General features: G+C 41.3%; 1 protein-coding gene across 2 annotated transcripts in view; it reads right to left on the minus strand.

Annotated features, from left to right (window-relative positions):
- The window catches only part of PTPRT (protein tyrosine phosphatase receptor type T), a 453,423-nt gene that overhangs the window by 45,501 nt on the left and 386,636 nt on the right, over positions 1 to 21,286 (minus strand). Inside the window, exons 15-18 of one of the 2 annotated variants that reach the window (XM_055814515.1) lie at positions 18,259 to 18,288; positions 10,559 to 10,606; positions 8,179 to 8,327; positions 2,116 to 2,151 (exon numbers count right to left, since the gene is read on the minus strand). In XM_055814515.1, the coding sequence (XP_055670490.1) occupies positions 2,116 to 2,151; positions 8,179 to 8,327; positions 10,559 to 10,606; positions 18,259 to 18,288 (263 nt within the window). The remainder of the gene's footprint in view (positions 1 to 2,115; positions 2,152 to 8,178; positions 8,328 to 10,558; positions 10,607 to 18,258; positions 18,289 to 21,286) is intronic. The other variant, XM_055814516.1, reaches the window with a different exon arrangement.

A 21,286-nucleotide genomic window follows, 5' to 3' on the forward strand; every position in this document is an offset into this window, starting at 1 on the left:
CATTGCCGTCAGCATTTTGATAGATAGCAGGATAAATGTGTCTGTTGTGGTAGTCCCTCCAAGCCTCTATGTCCTGGTGGTTAGTCTGTAAGTCAAGGCACTTAAACAATCAATTGTAATTTCTCCCTATTCTAACTGTGCACCTTCAACAGGCTCAGAGTAATGTTTAAAGCAGCCATGGTAGATCAGTGTGTCTGGAAGCGATCATTTACTGTAGATAATCCTAAATGACAGGGCTGATAAATAGCACTGGTTAGATTCTGATCAAGAACACATCATCTTTCTAATTCATAGCAGAGGAATTATAGAATTAACAGAATCATAGACTGGCGTGGGTTGGAAGGGACCTTAGAGATCACCTAGTTCCAACCCCCGCCGTGGGCAGGGACACCTGCCACCAGCCCAGGCTGCTCCAAGCCCCGTCCAGCCTGGCCTTGGGCACTGCCAGGGACGGGGCACCACAGCTGCTCTGGGCAAACTGGTCCAGTGCCTCGCTACGCTCACAGTGAGGAATTTCTTCCGGACATGTAACCTAATCTCCCCTCTTTCAGCTTAAAGCCACCCCCTTGTCCTGGCACTACAGGCCCTTGTAAAAAGCCCCTCTCCAGCTTCCTTGCCAGCCCCGCTAGGCACTGGGAGCTGCTCTAAGGTCTCCCCAGAGCCTTCCCTTCTCCGGGCTGGGCCACCCCAAACTCTCTCACCCTGTCTCCACAGCAGAGGTGCCCCAGCCCTCTGAGCATCTTCGTGGCCTCCTCTGGACTCACTCCAACAGGTCCGTGTCCTTCTGATGTCAGGGGCTCCAGAGCTGGATACAGCACGGCAGGGGGGAGCCAACTGCAGGGGGGGGGTCTCACCAGAGTGGAGCAGAGGGGGAGAACCACCTCCCTTGACCTGGTGGTCACGCTGTTTGTGCTGCAGCCCACAACTGCCTTCTTCAAATTCTACCGACAGGCAGCACCCTCCAGGGAGAGCCTGAAGTTGTAAGCTGTTATTACTCACTTTCAAGGGTACATACACCTCCAGTAAGTTTCTGTATAACTTCTTTTATCAGCTAACAGTTTCTGCCAATTTTGCTGTCCCTGTTAACTTACTGTAAAAATGTATTATTTGTAAAAATCCAAAAGCTAAGAGCCACACATTGGATTCTTTACTTATCATCTTAACAAGAAAAGCCAGTTTTCAGAGGTACTGAACACTAAAGTTACGTCTTTAGTTACCAGCAGCTGCAGAACAGCCTCTGCCTCTCAGAACCTGCCTTTTTCTTACTCTCTCAAATCTATACCAGGCTGCTTGAATATTTAGCATTTAACTCTTAGCAGGTGGGGCCACTTGCCAAAACCCAGCCTCTAATTTCTCTAAATAACCTTTATACTTGCACTGAGTCTAAACCTGTAATGTCCTACCTGCTTTGGACATGCAAACCCCCACTTATATCTGCAAGCCTGGAGGCACAGGTGGCTGAGCCTCACTCACAGGACAAGGGGTAATGGTTTTAAGCTGGAAGAGTGTAGATTCAGACTAGGTGGAAGGAAGATTTTTTTTTTTTTTTTTTTTTTTTTTTTTTTTTTTTTTTTATGGGTGAAACACAGGAACAGGTTTCCCAGAGAGGTGGTAGATGCCCCATCCCTGGAAACATTCAAGGTCAGGTTGGATGTGGCTGAGTGACCTGATGTAGTTGAAGATGTCCCTGCTCACTGCAGGGGGGTGGGACTAGATGGCCTTTACAGATCCCTTCCAACCCAAACGGTCTATGATTCCACGCCAGCTGCATAGGCACAACCACATATGTGAATCAACACTAAGCCAAAGGCAAGGCAGCCTGTGGGAATTTGGCCCAGAATGTCAAATCCCATTCACAAAACGAAACAACAAGTACTTGATAGAACTCCTAAACCTTAATTTTTGAACCCTTATTTCCTTTTTAAAAATGAAAATAGCAATTAATAGCAATAATAAAGCATGAGTAAAACAAAAAGCTTTCCAAGTAACACATGACCACAGGATTACGATGCTGGAGCCCAGCCAATTAACGGTGCTCTCTCCGAGTTATTTTCAAGATACAGTAAGTGTGTTTGCTCTCCAGTGAAGCGCAATACACCATACCTGTCTTCTTACCTAACAGCGTGGTCGATGGAACAGTGTCTGATGATACTTTGAGATGGAATTCCGTTCACCCACACGACACGGATCAATGGAAATCAACAGAAGATCAATAGGAAAAAAAAGTTACAAAAAATGAAAACAAGGTTAGCTGTGTCTCACACTCAGAAGATTCAGTCTACAGGTCATATTGGGAAAAGCACAAAAGCAAAGAAAACTTAGAAATGAAAGAAAAGTCTGGCACTAGTACCTGAGTAGTAGGAATTCAACAAAGATTTGCTCTGAAGGGTTTTGCTTTGGACAGAAAATGAACAAGGAGAGGGTGATGCTAGGTAGGAAAGACATAAGGAAAAGACTTTAGACATATATTAAGAGAGAGAAAGAGAACAGGGAGAATGTTCCTCAAAGAACACAGTAATATGGGATATATATAAGGCTTATCAAAATGAATTATATTTTTCATCTCAACATGCATATTACATTTATTACGTTGTCATCTTGATGGATTTTCTTTAATATAAGCACTCCAGACCCCAAATATAGTATTATAGTTATTGTAAATCAATGTGTTCCTACACAGGATACACATATAGGACTATACTCTAGATAACCTTTTTTTAACCAAAGTAACAAAGCTACGTTTTTGTCTCTAGGAGAAAGGTCCTTAAAAACGACCTCCAAAATACAAACTACAGAGAATCAAATGCAGTATTAACAGTAAAATAAGCCTGCTGAAACACAGTGTACGCTATTAGCACACAAACACACAGGTAGGGTAGCAATTTTTTTGTTAAAACAATACAAAATAACAAGGGACTTTTTATTCAACCCAGGACTGTTCATAGCAAATCCTATAATCCTTTCCCCTGTGAGTTGGGTTCTTTCAGCAGGACAAGCATCCCTGCCTTCTCCCATTAAAGCATTAGCTTTCTGTGGACAAGAATCCACAAATTATTTTCATATTAATCAAATAGTTATGGAAAGGAGGCAGGGCTCAGAATCTTCACAGTAGATTCTTTTCTTGATAGTAAATTTATGAGGCTGGTTTATATCTACAATAGCATACACATACGTTCTTACAGCAATCCATCATTTCTGAAGGCATATACTTTTGTTATCATTCCACATTCACTCTCAGAGTTACAGGCATTTATTTATATCTTCCTCAGAATATTGGGAAACAAGCTAATAGAAATCTCAGCACATCGGCAAGATGACAATAGATAATACAGGAAAAACTATTCCATAATCCAATAGAACTAGATAAAACTCAGTATACATCAAAGTAATTTCAGGAACAATTTTTGTGTCTCTAGAGCAAACACCACTTAAAATTTCCAAGTTATTCTATGGGGTGAACCAAAGAAGTCACTAGCCTAGGGAGTTTCATAAAGTCAGCAGAATTACCTCCTAAGCACTTTATAATCATCTAGTAAAGGAACATGCTCTCGTTCTGTATTCTCCTGCTATATTTTCAGAGTTACACCACTTGGAAACACATTGAAATAATCAAATTTCTCATAGCTTAGTCTGCTGGAGTTCTGCCCCAGCTGCCTTCAAGCCATAAAGCATCTCTCCTTCGGGACCTCTTACACTTTCTCCCCTGTGTTTTTCAGCCTAAACCAGACCCTCCTTTTACTGTACTTGGAACACGGCCACTTTTGCAGATATATAAAGCAAGGTCTAAAAAGAGTAATTTGTTTGCCCAGGGTCACAGAGCAAGTCAACAGTCAGAGTGTGGAGCAGGACTCAGATTTTCTGAAATTTGGAAGTATACAGGAACTCATTTGGCCATTCCTTTCCAGGAACTGCTAACAGTAAATTACTTGGGCTGCTGAAGATACACACCTTACATCAGTGAGTCTGATTAAAACTGTTACCAACCAAGGTTTATGTAATGAACTGTATTTGTGAAATAGGTGATTTCTAGATTCAAAGGAAAAAAGGCAAAAAAACCCCAACCTCACACCAAAAGACAAGTTTCCCAAAACTTTGGAGCATTCATTCCCAAAATGAGTCCGGTAGCGTCTGGTATAATGAGACATGTATGCAGTGCTGTTTCCTATCCAGAGGTTCTTACAAGCACATTCCAGAGATGATTTCATGTCAGGGTAGAGATTACGACTTCATTAAAAATTCTCTTTGTACTCCCTAGAGTGGCATGTCAGGCCACACAGATCCCTCTAGTCATGCAGAATGGTGAGGGCTCCTTTCTGTCTTCAAACTGTGCTCATGCCTGTAACACTAAAGTTGCCTGTGTAACATGTACCAGCCTCAGTCCGGAAGATTGTCTGGAAAGCAGACTCCTCCCAAACTGCAACATCACAAAAATTAAGCACACCCTAATAAATCAGTCTCTAGCATTTAGCTAGCAGCACTGGCTGCATTTTAAGAAATTAAATCCTCAGAATCAAACTGTTCCTTCCAGAAACCCCATAAGGATGTCAAGATGGCTATGCTGGTGATATGGCATTCCCCTGGGCAAGCCCAGCCCACGGCATTTTAGCATTGTGAAGCCAAAAGACCAGTTCCTTTGTGCAGGACATATCATATCATCCCTGAGATCATGTACTGCTGCTTCTCCAAACTGCGCACCATTTATGTGCAGTAACAACCCCTTGCACACCCTTCTGGTCAGTGCAGATACTGGTGGATAACTGTAGCCCCACCTTGTCTCCAGTTTGCCATCCTCTTTCACAACAACCCTGCACCGAGTCAGTGCCTACCCGTGACGGTGCTGTGCCACTCGAAGGAAAGTGCCACTGCTTTCCAAACGCTCCTGCAAAAAGAGCAGCACGCTCAGACACTGCAAGTACCATTATCTGCCTTTAATGGATTTAGGATATATTTGTACTTTTTAAAAAGCAAGATATTTGAGAAAATGAACAACTACGACGAGCCTGCTTCACCTTCATATAATCCCTGGGTAAAACCAGACAAGCTTGACTAGCTATGGACTAATCTGTCTTTCAGCTAACACCTGTTCTGACTCCATATGGTGTTAGAGACAGCGGCTGAGTCCAAGAAATCTCTTCAGTTTAAACTCCCATATGTACCAGTAAGAATAGTGCCCGGGTAATGACTAACAGTGTAGAAAGGGAAGAGGGATGAGGGGCTTTGCTCCGGGCCAGGAAAGATAAACGTCCATTTCTCTTCCACTTTTCAGCAAGACCTGAGGCTTCCCTGTGCCAGCACGGAGGCTGTAGTTCCTCCAGAATGTAATTTCATTTGACAACTAACACCTCTGTCAAATGACAGAATTCAAAACTACAAAGGCCCAAGAGGACCGTGTGCTCCTGAGCACTGTGCTGGCCTCGGCAAAGGGTTTCCGTGGCACCCAAAAAGCACGACTTTATGGGTGACGCCGTTCACATGGGTTTATACTGAAAATACAAGCATTTTCTCCTTAAACGTTGAGATAGAGTAGGTGAGGACCTCTGCGTTTTTACCAGCAGCAGAGGCAGGAGGACGGTAACTCTCCGTGGTGAAAGAATCGCCAACGCCTGTCTGCCTACACGTTGCAGTTGCCCGTAGGACGGTCAGGTCCATATGTCCTCAGAAAAGGAGAGGCTGATGAGCAGGAAGGCAACGTCTCATTTTTGCTGTTCTTCACGGCCCCTGGCAGCAGCCCTTCCAGTTGCTGGCACTGCCAGGTGGGAGCTCCCTGCAGGGTGACAGGGCGCTAAGGCACTGGGACAGGCAGCAGATGGGGGTCACCCAAGAACAGCAAAAGTCCTCCTGCAGCAGAAGCAGACCAGTGACCAAGCTGGAGAGACTATGGGGAGAAAAAATCTTCTATAGGGACTCCTTTAATTTGTTCTGTCTGAAAAGTCATTAAAATTATCAGGACAGCAAGGAAAAACTGGAGGCAAGGACACATGCCCTGCAAGGACACTGTCATCTGGAGATAAACTTGTTCACAAGTCATTCAATAAATGTGAGCTATCCTACTTAACAACTTGTCTTGTTTTATTTTATTGCTTTTCTGAGCTAGCAAGGTGATCTGGGGACTGAAAACACATAGCTTCTCTTAGTGAACGTACTTCCAGGAGCAGGGTATTTCCACATCTCTGGTACAGCCAACTCGGGCTCCCATAACTGAGGGTGGGGGTGGGGAGGACGGCCGCCTCTCATGAGGTGGCTGTAAATGCTATTTGCTGTCAGGAGGCAAAAGGACAATTTAAGAAGGAATTTGACTGCTGCTTGAGACAGGCAGCTGATTTCAAAAGCTAAGATGGATAACCTCCTGTAAAACTCCATTATTTAGCAGGAGGGTTAAGAAGTAATCCTATTATGTTATTCAAAAGTTAGAGTAGGCCTATATAGAAACTCTCAAATATTAAACTCTATTATTAAGGCATTTTTTCTAAAAAGAAAGTCTTCTACCCAAAAAATTCCTAGATCAGCATGTGCACACTACTGCACGTAAGAGAACTTACCTCCAACACCTCAGCATCCCAGACTTGGCAGTAAAAAAATTGGAGAAATCATGAACACTTACTTGTAATTGTTTCTTACAGATATAAAAAGGAAAAAAAGATGAGAATAGGTCCATGGCTTGACTCAGGCTGTGTTACAGAGGGAAGTAGTGATCAAGTCTGCAGTGATGTCAGACAAGCAAAGGATTAACTGATTTAAAAATAAAAAGCATAAAAAAATAAAACCTGGAGGGATGCTTTTTTACAAAATTAGATACAATGTATTTTCTATAGATGCCATTTCAAGTAAATGACTCAGCTGTTTTAATTAGTCTCTCAAAATACCAAAGGAAAAAAACAAATGAGGTTACATTTGAAGCTCGCCTCCTCTCTTATTTCTGCTTGGAAAAAAAAAAAACCAACCCCAAACTTTTAAAAATTCAGATTCTAAAGAAAGCGTTAAAACCTTCATTTTCCCCATAAATTTTGAAGAAGCTACCTTTGCTGTTTCTAGGATGCCTGTCACAATGCTGTCCTTGGCTATCCTGTCTTTCAAAGTTACGAGCCACTGACAACTCGTGCTGTCTCTTTAGGAGGTATAGCTACTCAGCAGCTGAGTAAATCAGATCTCGACTCAAGTCAATTTAATATCAGAAAGAAATGTTTACTGCTAGCCTTGATGGTCCCAAACACCTATTTATCCATCTCACAGGTATGTTACACAGAGTGACAGCAGCAACATATGCAGATGGAATTTGTCATGACCTACAGATAGAGGGAAAAGAAGAATTCACTCAGCCTGTCCCACTCAATCTGAGATTACAAAGAAAGGTTTCAATGATAAAACACATTTTGTGCCATAAGCATTTCCATGTTAGTAATTAGGGGAAAACCCACTTCACTAAAGGTGTTTAAGAAAGACAAAAGTTTTAGTACATACTTGTGTTTCAGAGCCGTTACCTGTTCAAACTAGCAGGCTAAAGTGTCAAAAGAAGGAGTGACATTCCCATAGTGTCTAAGTTAAAATTTATTTAATATGAAAAAGTTTACAGATCCACCATGCAATCCACCATGCACTCAATCTGGATCTAGGGAGTCTAAAGTACGACTTTGTGCCGTTTTACCCACAAAACTGTTCCAGCTACAGGTCTGAGTCTTTTACAAGTATTAACTAACATTAGTTTTACTGAACGCGTGTGAAGAATAAACCGAGGACACAGACAAAAGAAATCCTGTCTTTTCCAGTTCTCTAACCAGAAGACCATGTTTGCTTTCACAACAGTTTCATAGAGAAAAATGTTATTTCATCCTACAAGCAGCTAAGTGATTTGATTCGACTTTTCTACTCACAAAGGAAAAAAATATTTCCAAAGAACAAATAAACGTGCCTTTTTGACTGTCTCATGTAGTTATTAGAACAGGCTTTATAAACTATTCTCAGCAGATTTAAGAGTCAGAAGGAATGCTCCCCACCTATCTGACAGTTCAAATTGGGGCAGTGTCAGAGACGTTTCAGACAACTGATTTCTATCAAGCTTTTGCAATGATCTCGGTCACTCTCACTCCTAGCCCCTCGATATTGTGCCCATAGGAATAGGTTCTTTCAAGAACCTAGAGCTCTCCAAGGGGGACATATCCATTGCAAGCAAGTTAAACTTACTGAATCCATTAACATCTTGGCAGCTGGAAGAAAAAGCTTCTTCATTGTGAACAGCACTCAGTTTGGTAGAGGTCTTGTCAGAAGTAGCCACGGGACCCATCTCCCTCTGCGTGCTGGTCTGAGTCTCCTTCTGCTTCTTGGCTAGCTTCCTTTAGGGTGTTTTGAAGAGGGGAGAAATCAAGGTCAGTTTTCTCTCATGAAAAACAAATCAATGACAGAATACTTTGAAAACCATGATTATCCCACTTGGTCAGACATGCAAGGCATGTGACAAACCGCATGAAAAGAAATGCCACAACTTTTTAATGTAACTGTTGTGGAGCACAATAAATCTAGTGATACCAGTCTTTGAGCTTAGCTGTCCCTCCCAGTAACTTATCTTGCACCAACCTGCATCACCCCAGCAGTAGGAGTGCTACGTCATCCTTGAAGAGGGTGGCATAGGGAAAGCCCCTGAAGCGGGTGTCAGCCACTACCTGGAGCCGCTCCAGAAAGAGTAGAGGATGAGGCCAACAATCTGAACCGCTCACTAGGAGGTAAACGGGACATCTGCATCCATCCCACGGGGCCACCTTGCACTGGTGATTTTCTTGAGTGCTCCAGTGGAGAGTGCAACCTGAGTCTATGCGACCTGAGGGCTGGGGCAGGAGTCCTGCCCTGTCCCCAAGCAGAGCAAATGAGGACAGCAGCCTCTGCTGAATTTTGACACACACCCAAACTGCACTGAGGATCGACAATCAGTGAAGGGTGGTGCAAATTAAAGCCTTGACTTCTTTTAGAAGTGTCCAAATATGCCTCTGTTCTTATTCTTTTCTTATTTTGAGACATGAAAAATATTGGCAAAAGCAGAAATACCTCCTGCTTTGAAAACACTAACAAAGCCAAGAACATAAGAGGCTCCTTTTTTTGCAAGCACAGCTAATAATAAGAAAATGGAGAAAAGCAGGGAAAGTGAGCTGCTAAGCTTCCATTGACATTTGACTGCCCTGTGCTTCATTCGTATCAGAGAGCAAAACTGTTTAAAAATGAATGTGTGACATTCTACAATCCGTACCTTGAAAAAATATCACACAAATCCCTAGCACCGGCAAAGACCTTTGCTTACATGATTTCCGTAGGTAAGAAAACAAAACAAAATAAAATGGAGAAAAACAGATTACTGTAAGAAGGAGCTTTAGTTTTCTTTTTTCCTCCAACTCAAAGAAAAAAAAATCCTAACAAGCAAATAATTTTGCGAAGAGGTTTTTCTTCACTTAAATGACATGCTTATAGTAAGTACTACCCTTCTCTTAAATTTCATTAGATTCTTAAAAAGGTGTTCCTTGCAACATATTCCAACAGGCTTCATTTATTCACAGAACATGTCAGAGTGGCATTTACAAGCAAGTTCAAGCGCACAGCTGAGCCCCGGCCCTTCACAAGATGAGTAGCTAGGCCAGTTACACTCATTTGCAAAGAAGGGTCAAAGACAATTTAAACCTTTGCCTTGTCTGTGGGAAATGACTATTTTAAAGCAAGCTGATAATCCAGACCAGGAGAGCACAGATTTATGGAGAAACAGCCAATGTTTGCTGCAAACTTTTGAGCAAACACATCTGTTTCATCGGCTCAACCAGTTGAGGTTCAGCCTTTTACAGTTAGTGGTTTCAATCCAAACCCATCACTAGTCAAACTGGGTACATAATTAGAGTGCATATTTAGATCTCACAAAATCTCCATGGTATATCCACTTCTGCAGATGAAGATGCAAACAGGGGAACCATCCTTGAGTGATGAAGCAAAAAGCTGGTGTTTAATGATGTTAAAAGCTTTACTTCCAGTGTTCAGCAATGTTAGCACAGTCAGATTTATTAACTATGAGCTGCAGACATGGGAGCCCCCTTTTTTTGTGCTGTGGTATCTGAGGTAACAACAACAGTCTTGAAGTGTATTAATTCTGCCGTGTGGTTATTTTAATCCTTTAGATGCGCTAATCATGCATGCCTATATGAATTCTTTGGCAACAGGAATTAAAATTTCTCAGTGGGAAACAGTAATCCCAAATGCAGAAGTCCTTAATAACAAGCACTCTGGACTGCTGGGGTGAGCCATTACAGATGACCACTACTGATGTTTAAAAATGGTGAGGCAAAAAGGTGACTTCCTTATTAAATCCAGATTAAATTATTTGTGGCAATAATTATCTGGAAGCCCCATTGCCTGGTATCTGTTTAGAAATGCTGACAAGCTACAAAGAGCTGGAATTGGCAAATTCTTTTCCTCTTTCAGTGAATGAGCAATAACATTTCTGCATGTGCTAGGCAGGAAAAAATCACCCCAAACCCAAGCCCATCAGTCCCCAAAGGCCTGCTGACAAAAGCCCTATGCAAAGCAGTTCTACCTGGTCCTGTAGAAGACAGAGAGGCCCCTAAAACATTGGCTTGAATGCCTAAAAAGAAAAGGTGACATGAGTTTAAAGTTCTCAATCTAACTCGCACACACAAACCGGCCGCCTCTGTGCAGGCTGCTTGCAGGCGGACCAGCTAACGCTTACGCATGTTCAGAGAGAAGCCACACGGAAAATTGTTCGGCATCTGAAAATGCTACAATTTTCTTTCAACAGCATGTTATCAGTTTCCACCTTTCTCCCTCTCTATTCCAAGAATGTAAAAATTCTTCATCTAAATTTAGAGGGAAAAGGAAGACGGATCTCTTTTGAGGATTTCAGAGCTAAGCTTGCCAGACACATCAAGGGGCTCTCAGTTTCTAAATGTGCCTTCTCTGCCTCTGTTACGTGTCTGGATAGAGTGGCAGCACAGGACTAAGCCTATTTGGTCCTTGCTATCATTATAATTCATAGAAAGGATTATAAAATCAAATGACTAGCACTTTCTAGACTGTTAGGGATGTGACTTAAACCCACAGCTAGGCAGAGTTTTATTTCCCAGCACGTCAAAATGCCTCTGGAATTGGAAAAGCATTTATCTAGAAATGCTGCTTCCAAAAATAGGGCACTTTGAGAGATCTCTGTGAATCACTGACAAGCCACATCAGTGACACGGCTCCTGCTCTCCTCACTGACCAGCCTCCCCTAAACACAACAACTGCAACACAGAGATGAAACTGCTATCAGTGCATTAGTGTCAATCACAGGCCGGCTGCAGGCTGCCGTCAGCATGTGCCCAGCACAGCCTGACACCAGCACTGAGCAGGCACTTCCATCTCATGCATTATGCAGCTGAAAAGGGGAAGAAATAAAGGACCGGGCAGATATCTGGAAGAAGAGTTTGATATAGTCAACGCAGGGTGAAGAGACCAAAATGTCAAAATGTGTAAGGTGATATTAATGGCTGGTTTACATTTAAGTGTAAGGAAAATGTGCCAAGAAGAAAACAAGAGTCCATGGATGGGTTTTACTGGGTTGCCCTTTTCAGTTCAAGAGTTTGTAAATGAAGAAATGATGTTTACAAGCACTATACACACACAGGAGGGATGAGACAGATGCTTAAAGCAGAATAAAAAAAAATGAAACTAGCTGTATAATTAGGCAGTTGAAGCTGACCCAACTAAAGCAAGGATAAAAACTATTGGCAGTGAACCTCAACTAAGTGGGAATTTTGAAAAAGAAAAAAAAACACACCAAAAAACAAAATCCCCAAAAGATGGAGATTTGGTCCAGCTATTTTTGAAACTTTTACTGGAGAATAGATATAAAATGCTGAAGCACTATACAAAAATTGAGGGAGTTCCAGTTTAACAGTCAAGGAATGGAAACTTAGTATCAAGTACCAAGGCTTTACTGCCATGGACATTACTCAGAATGCTCAAGCACTATTTTCAGTTAGTAGTACTTGCAGGATCACCTTCCCAATTTGCAGAGGTTTTGATAAACGTCAGGGATTATTTTTTAAAAGCAGCTTCAAACTCTGCTCTAACTTTTTGTACCAATTTTACATGCATGAATTTTAAATTTCTAACTGCCGCTCCTAAAGAACTCTTGTACACGTACGTTGACAGATTTAATTTTAGATGTTTCACAAGGATGGATTATATACACTATAATGTAGATTTGCATGCACAGGTAATTTAGACATTAGGTATAGATCATGTAAGTTAAACATGAAATTTCCTCCTACAGACAAGGATTGCATATTGCCCTCATTTTCAATAAGCAATTTAAGAAAGCTACAAAATACAACTACTTTTAGATACTTGGGCACAGCAGCCTGCTAGGAGCACACATATTATTTATGGTTAAATCTGCACAAATTTAAGGCAGGCGGCGATCAGCCATGCAAATACCCAACAGGGAGCACTGGTTAAACACAGCAATTCTATTCAAAATGATCTCTGTCCCCTGAACCTGTAGCAGATCACAAACTCAATTGAAAGAACAGTTTCATGCTGGTGTAAAAATAAGGGAGGGATTATACATGGCACAGGTAATCCTTTTGCTCTGACTGAGGATGGGTAAGGCCTCTGCTGCAATACTGCACTACAAATAAGATGTGTGCCAAAGGGACACATACAAAGGCAGAACAAGAAAGGTAAATCTAGAAAACATGACCTACAAGCAAAGGCCAAAGGAAATATCGATCTTTAATTTAGAGAAAAGAAAATCAAATAGGGTTGATAGGACTTCAAACATATGAAAAGGCACCACAGGGAAGCTGTTCTTCCTCTCTATAGGGGCTGGGAAAAAAAGTAATAGGGTAAGCTATGGGAAAGGCAGCTCATTCTAAACTGGGAAAGCTCCATGCGGTACAGCCTGCCCACCTCAAGCCGGCTGGGCAGGTGGGCTGTGAAATCTCCTTCGCTAGAGGTTTTTAAACAGAGAGTCAGAGGAATGAGCAGTGAAAGCAGCACAGCCTCCTGGCAGCCTGATGTGTTGGGTATCTCCTCCCCATGCTCCGACAGCCCTGCTTGACACTGCCGTTGATCACACACTCCCCTTGTTCAGCCTGTAACCTCAGCAGAGCTGGGATTAAGTCCCTGGCCTAAGCACACAGGCAGCTTACTGCTCCTTATAGCTGCTATAAGGGCAAATATGCCACTTACAGGCAAGTGTGAAGGCAGCTTTATTTGCACCCTTTTAGAGCCTGTCATGGTGAAGCCAAACTCCACACAGGCTATCGCAGGAGCAGAGGGAATCCACCAGGGCAGAGGCAATGTGAAGACTGAGGACAAGCCGCACCACTTCTACTTAAAAAGCAAACATTACTTAACATGAGAAAGTGATGTAATGTAGACACAAGAAAAAAAGATGCTCTGAATATTTTGCACTGTGTGTAAACAAACACAGGATCTTGAAAAACATAGGGCTAGGGCTGTGCTCTCTAAGCTTTACTGGATCAAAGGAATGACTGCTTGTGGAGGACACTTGCTTACAAGCATATAAACTTTAGACAAGACAGGTGCTTACAAGAGCCTTACAGTATAAGTACATGCTGGTATAGACAGCAAACACTGCCCTCTGCAAAGTTTAGGCTTGCAATCACCACACAGACATGTTCTAAATAAAATCTCAATTACTTACTTTCTGCATTTTAATGTGGGTGGTTCTGGTTTGTTGTTGTCGTCCCCCCCCTCCCCCCAATTGTTTTCATTATGCTGGCATAACCACTGATTCATGATTCTGTTTTTCCAGCATCTGATGAGAAAAACAGTTTTTTTCTTAAAATTCTGATTTAGCAAGCTGACCTGTGCAGGCAGATCCCACCATCCATTGAAATATATGGAGATATTTATGTATGTATGTGGTTATACGGTGCCTATAAATAAAATTGTTTTATTTCTTTTCAAATGTCCCACAGACGGTGGAAGTAAATTCAGCACAAACTCTACTATTTCAGAAAACGCAAGTACAAATTTAGCTGAATACCTTTGACAGAATCTCTCCCATGGAAAGAAACACCTGGCTGAAACCACTGCAATAATTAAAATTGGTATGAAATTACGATGGGAGTTGAAGGGGGTTCCTACATTGCAATCATGTCCTCACTCTGGTCAGTTCAGGAGAAAAGGAAAACAACATATTGGCCATTGAGTGCCCTTTTCTTATAAATAACATTAAACTGAGTGCTTGTAACACATACATGGATCTATGTATTTCCAGACATACCTCTCTTGTCTGATATCATTCTTGATTAAATTTCATTCTGCAACCATCACCCAGCCCAGGCGAAAGAAATAAAACAACACAAAAACAACCAAACCCCACACAGAAAATATTTCCATTCCTTTTCCTGGTGAGGGAATAATAAAGCCTTGATATGGGTTGTTGCAGCTGAAAGTACTGTTGCAAAGAGGTGTCTATCATTAAATGCAAACCCTCCTTTAAACCAGATGAATAGCTGTCTTTGTTTTACAGCTTCAGCTAGGAGAAAAAAATATCAAAAACTTTCAGGTATGGATGGGTTGCTATCTTACATTGCACATCGTTATCTTACAATGCATTAAACCTCAGCACAATGTAACAGAGCTAACAATTCTGTACGAACCTGAGACAACGTCTGTATTGGTGTAAATACAGAGTAACTCCTCTGAAAAGGTTCATTCATCACCCTGGCGACAGTGATGCAAAAAGTGCACCAGCATGGGAACTCGTTATTCCTCGTCCCTCTCTTCCCATCACAAAACCAAACTCAGTCCAAGGATCTCAAATTGTAAGCAACTACCTTTTAATAATGAGTAAACTAATGTACACAAAATTATGTCAATCCTGCATGACGACTTAGCAAGTTAGGAACAGAAGCCTCCTGGGTTTCTGTTTCCACTTAAAGTGTAGTAAAGATTTCTACAGCCTTCTGTTTCAGCCACAATAACGTCCTTATATGTTGTAGGAAGTTTTTAATGAAGTGATGCTATACAAAATCCCACAACTATTTATCCATAACTATGTATTCACAGAATAGCTAAAAGAGCTGTTCCTGTAAATGAATATTTTTGACTGGTTTCACCAAAGCTGCAGGTTCTCAACCATCTTACAGAATCAGATTCTACAGTTCTGGGTTGCAGCAGAACACAAGACAGGCTGAAGGCAGAACTCCAGTCCAGAGTTTATCACCACTTATAGCTCATCTCCGTAAAACACTCATGAAACAAGCCTCCCTGACTTCAATAGACTTAGCAGTAAGAATTGTTTAGAAGGGTTCGGGATGGAGATTTTGGTCTCTAACAAGAAGAAACGCCAGTATAGCAGATGACAAAGGGTTGAGAGGAATTATCTGAAAGCAGACAAGAATTGCTTTAAGCAGCACAACTTTGAAGTCCAGAAACTGAAACTAAAAATAAAACGATGTAGTCCATATGGTCGTATTTAAAGGTCTGCCAGCAGATCTACTTGAGAAACTGCTTTTCAGTACTGGTAACTAATTAAACTGAATTTTGCTTCAGGACTAAAACACTCATACAAGGTCATAGCATGGAAACCAATTCTATTTTTGAAAAATCTATATATATACCTATTGATGCGCTTATATTCACAACATTTCAAATAAACTTAAATCAAATCTTTCTGCTTGTAAAAGGCTGTAGCAATTTCTATCAGCTATGGCTAAGAATTACAGAGTCCTTAGCAATTTAAGATTTTCATCTGCAGTCATAATGAAACATCCTATTTCATGCAAAAGTCAAAATGTGAATCTCAATAAAACTTCATCATATGTTCCTTGATGGATTGTTCTGCTTTCTTCCCTCACTACTGGAACATCCCTCAGATCTTGACTATTCAAGGGAAAAAAATCCCGAACAACCAACACAGCTTGCTTTTGCCAGATCAGGGATTAGGCCAAATGTCAATCTGAAACCAAAGTATTTATTGTGTGACAACTATTTATGGGTTACCTCTGCCATAGTGATGCTCCAGCCAGCAGAGCTAGCTTCATGAGGTACCTGGGACACCATAAGGACAGAGCTAAGAATGAGCGCTCTGCAAAAAAATCTTGTGTGCTGTACAAGGGAGATACATGATTTCTGCATCCTGAGCTCAGATCTCCACTGAATGCTTCAGTGGGCAGCTATGAAGGCAGAAGCTTGCCTGGTGATACCTCTGGCTTCTCTCTATTGTGATATGCTGCATGGTGTACATCTGCCTTATTAAATCTTATTAAAGCACTTGCTCCTGCTACTGCAGAAGCTCATTATGACCTCAGGGTTGGGTGACCTCAAGAGGTTTCTCTCTTCGCTTTTCCTGAGTCACTCTCCTGTTCCCTGAGAAAAAAGAGTTATAGTATATTGATCCACAGAAGCCATTACAAGACAGAGAAGACTGCTTAATGATACCCTTGCTTTTCTCTAGCAGAGTAATCTTCAGCTGACTGCTTAAAGCAATGCTGCTGAGGAGCTGTAAGGAGTCACATAGGGCTCAGAAGATGATTCATCTTTTTAAATACGCAAATCTCAAACTAAAATAAAGCAAGGAACATTCTGACCACAACCTGCCTACTGGAAGAAGACAAAATTATAATGGAAAAGTGGGGACGGACCATGTTGCTGACCATGGTGCTGACCCGGCGCTGACCGTGGTGCTGACCGCTTGTAAGGAAACCGCAACAGCAGAGCAGTGCAGAGGGCACTTTCCTGACATTCCCAAGAAAGGGGCAGAAGACCAAAGGCTGTAGCCAGAAATGTAAAAAGCTAGGAGCACCTAGGTGTTAAAACTGCCCCCTAATTTAACACCTGGTGAAAATTCTCTTGAAATCTGATTGCTTAAGGTCAAATTCCATTCTTGGTGAACCAGTGTGAAGTCCAGAGGAATTGGAGTTACTCTGTATTTACCATTACAGAACCAGCCAAAGCCAAGGCTCATTATGGTGTCTCTAGGCTCCTCAGACACCTAGCAAGTGGGGAAAGCTCCTCTTTCCATCATTTTCAGATAGGTCATCAAGAAGCAGAATCATTCCAACAGGTGGTATGTAGGGATCCTCCTACTTAACTCCTTTGCCCTGTTCTTTGCATGTAAATCAGCTCGCATGGAAAACATGCCAGCCTCCACTGAGATGGTAGAACATTAACACGCTCATTTCGCTGACCTGCTAAACGCCTGCCAGGTGTGTCTGCAGGACAAAGTTGCAAGATTAAGACAAAGATGAACTGTAGGAAGAGGCAAGAGAGGAGGTTGTTGGGGTGGCAGACTAGTAGGGGCGAGCAGAGCAGACGTGGCCCTTTTGACAGTTTTGTAGATGTCGGATATCGGGCAACTGGCAAGTTGCTGCTGTTGGGGGAAATGTTTAGGTCAGAAGTACAGCTGCTGTTTCTGAGAAATGGGGAGGGGAGATCTCTTTCTCTCAGCAGTAACAGATGCCTTCTCCATCCCTCCCAACCCTCTAATGGCAGCAAAGGCATCCAACTCAAATTTTCCAGAACTCGTTCCTCAGATCATTGATCCACTCCTCCTCCTCTTCCTGGATCCTCAGACAACTATTATCATGGCAGAAACAGCTTGGCCCTGATTATTTTCCAGCCCCTCAATCTTTAGACAACAGATGGCTCTGGAATTACTGATGTGTGAAGCATTTTCATGCGCCTTAACAACTGCCTTAATTATGCAGCATTGTCATTAGGACTGGACAGGTGATTTAGATCCGAGTATCTGAACCACTTCATCATGCAATGGTCTAAACTGACACTCAGAACCTGGCAACTCCAGGTATGGGAATATTTGCTGAGATAATGTCAAGTTCTAGTTGACAGAAACTTTACATTTTTAAAAAGCTTATATCTATGGCCGAGAAATTCCCAACAACTTTCAGGTGTGAATTTCCCTGCTGCCTGGCTAAATACGACAGACAATTAAAAAAGGTGCAGTTGGGACCCTCTGTGTTTGTCCATTAGTATTTGAAGAACTGTAAACCATAACCAACATATTGATGGACATTTATGTCTTTATGTGTTCGCAGGCACAGTTATAGGTGCAATGGTAAAACAGGGAAAACAGTGTGAAACTGAGAAAATAAAACACACTCTGTTGGAAAGGCAAGAAGAATAAATGGAATGGTAGGGGGGAAAAAAAAAAGTGGTAAAAGAAAAGAATGCAACAAAGCACAAAATTACCACAGGGCGAACACGCTCAAGAAACACCATCCCCAGCCAAGTACTTACAAGTAATAGGAGTAGGAATATGCATTTCTTCTAAATATGGACAGCCAGTCAGATGAAGAAAATATCCAAAAGGAGAAAAAAGAAAAACACATAATTAGATTTATATGAACTCTGCAATTTTTTTCAAGATACAAAATATTTGTGCTGCCTCTTGTACTCAGCGACTATTCTCCTACGCTTTTTTTCAGGAACCATACATTGGTGAGGAATGGATACTGAACTGGAGACAGCAAACACAGGTTGTTTCCTCTTCTGCTGCTAACTTGTGTTGCCATTAGCAAATGCCCTCACCTCTTTCTTCCTTAACTTTGCCATGTCACTGACACAGGTAATGAAACTTACCTTTGCTTGTAAAGTGCTTTGGGATTTTTGTAACAGTAAGAAATATGTAAGAGCTATTAATATAAATAACAATAAATAGGAAAGTGACAATGTAAGAACACCACAATTTTGGAATATTTAGACAATGAGCAAATTGTGTAAAGATAAATCAAGCTTCATCAAACTCTAAAATGCAAATAGCTCATTACCATTTCAAGCATCAATACATATTTATAGATGATCACTGGGGATATGCATTAGCTTTCTGCGTCACAGTGATTAAGCATTTTCTATTAGAGTTTTTCAATAATACACTTCAGAACATTTTGATTTGTTTTTGAGCAGTGCTGGAAAACAAGCCTTGACAATCAGTTATAACTAAGGAGGTGATGCTGTTCCCTTTTATAATTGGAAAAGGGCTTCTCTGAAAAGGCTGTTTAACAACAAATGTAGCACGTGTTATTACAGATTTACAGCAAGGCACGAGGGTGCCTTGAAAGCAGCAGCTATGGTCAAAACAGGGAAAACCAACTAAACACAAACTTCTACCTACTGCACAACTTTAACATCCCATCCTTGAAGGCACTGCAAATATTAGGAAGCACTTATATATTATAAATGCAGGGTTCAAGCATTCACTTTTCTGGTTGCTTTGAACACACCTTTCCCAAGCACACATGGAAACCAGATTGAGCGCAGTCACTGTCCATGCACACATTAGGCCAAGGACAGTGACTTACAGACTTACAGAGAAAAGAGTTCAAGAGGATCACTCTGAAATGGCATGCTTTGCCTGGTGGTGGCCCTTGCTATTCTGGACCTGAAATTGTGGTCAGATTCCTAATATACACCAAATTATTTGAAGGACACTGATTCCAAGGTACATCTGAAGGTATTTTTAATATAATGCTATTATGTCCCAAAACCCAGAAATTCTATGTGCCGTAGCAAAGCACCAATTGAAGTGCAGTGATTGCCACTGAGCTTCACTGCAAAATTCAAAGTTCTCCTGAACCTCTAAACAAAGGGGAAAATCACCAGGATGTGGAAAATGAAAGCCCACACAGCTGACCCCTCTACATCCCCAAAATTATTCCATTAAACCAACCCCTCCGATAGGCCAGTGCCAGGTTTCTCACAGCACTATCAACTGTAATTATTCTGCTGAACATCTTTGCTGTACTTTCATTTTTCTCATGTCTCAGCCAGCAGACATATGTGATCACATGAGACTCTTATTTCCCATTAAGAAGCTGTGTATCCCTCAAGGCTGCAGAGGAAACCTCAGAGATTTATTCCATAATGATAGAAAATAAAGGAAGACAAACCAAAGGAGGATTATATATGGAATTGGTCAGGCCATTTTGGCTCAAATTCTCCTGAAATACGCAACCTAAAATCAGGACTTCCTAAGGAATATTTCAAAACTGGTAAAATTCACCAGAGTTACAGTTACTAAAAACATGACCATATCCTAGAATGTATCACACACCCTGAAACCCCTGCCTGCCACCCACCTTAAATATGGACACAGAAGGGACATGGGACACGGGTCACTAAATGTGCAAATATCCCTTTGTTAATTCTATTCTATATCTCAGGTATGTGCTTCTCAAGAGGCTTTTGGGTTTTGTTTAATTAAAGGTAACAACCTAAATCCTAATCCAGAACAAGGAGCTGAATCTTCATAGAAGGAACTAAACCTAGACCCTACATGGCCCCAAATCTCCTTTTTTGCTACCAACCACAGTTTAAAAAACATATTTACAGTGCACCCATGATAGGCTGTCTGATCCTATTTATTCAGTCTTATACTTAACAGGGTCAGTAGAGGCTTTGTCCGCTCAAATGCACAAGCCTGAGAAGTGTCACATTCTTCATTCCAGGGAAATGTAAGTCATGATTACACCGGAGTTAAAACTGTCCAAATGAAATCAGAACTGACCAAAATCTAATCCTTTTGGAGGAGGGCAAAGTCAGAGGCTATTTTCTTCCAGAAAAGCAGTTTACAAGTACCTTCTTTCTTGTTTCAACTAATTTTTACTAACTGATCCTATTTTCTCTATTACACAAAAATATTTAAATATTTAAGGGACAAACAAACAAGCTCCTTACAGAATTATCATTGTTTTGATACAATAAATATGAGATATTTCAAGGTATGTATCTATTAATGAAAGAGAGCGGTACTGCCTTATGCAGGCACTGATCATCACCTGTAAATTAACAGGCTGAATTATGTTGCAGCAATTTGTGTGTCCACATACATATGATGACACAAGAGCTGCAAACGTACCCAAAACCAAGAAAACAAGTTTTGTTAATAGTTTTCATTTTAGATACTGTAAGACAGTCATATTTTAAACAAATATATATATACACACAATTTTTACATAGATATACATATACTCTAGCAGTCTTTAGGCAAACCCAGGGCTCAACTAAAACTTTTAGATAAGAGACGTAAAGTCAAACCCTAATTTTCCACTGCATAAACATTCTGGCTGGCATGGCTGAGCTTCATACATCTGACTAAACCCTATAAAACACTGGTAGTCCCCAGAAATTTGCAAGTCACGAGAGTTTTTGCAATACCATGTATTGAAACCGTGAGCGACTTAGCAACGCTTGCTCACGCCTCATGTATGAAAGGTTCCAAAAATTATGCTGATTTGGTGCATCTCACAGAAACAAAAAGCAGCTTCTG

This window comes from Falco peregrinus, chromosome 9, assembly GCF_023634155.1.
Source record: "Falco peregrinus isolate bFalPer1 chromosome 9, bFalPer1.pri, whole genome shotgun sequence".
In the NCBI taxonomy this organism is placed as follows: Eukaryota; Metazoa; Chordata; class Aves; order Falconiformes; family Falconidae; genus Falco; species Falco peregrinus.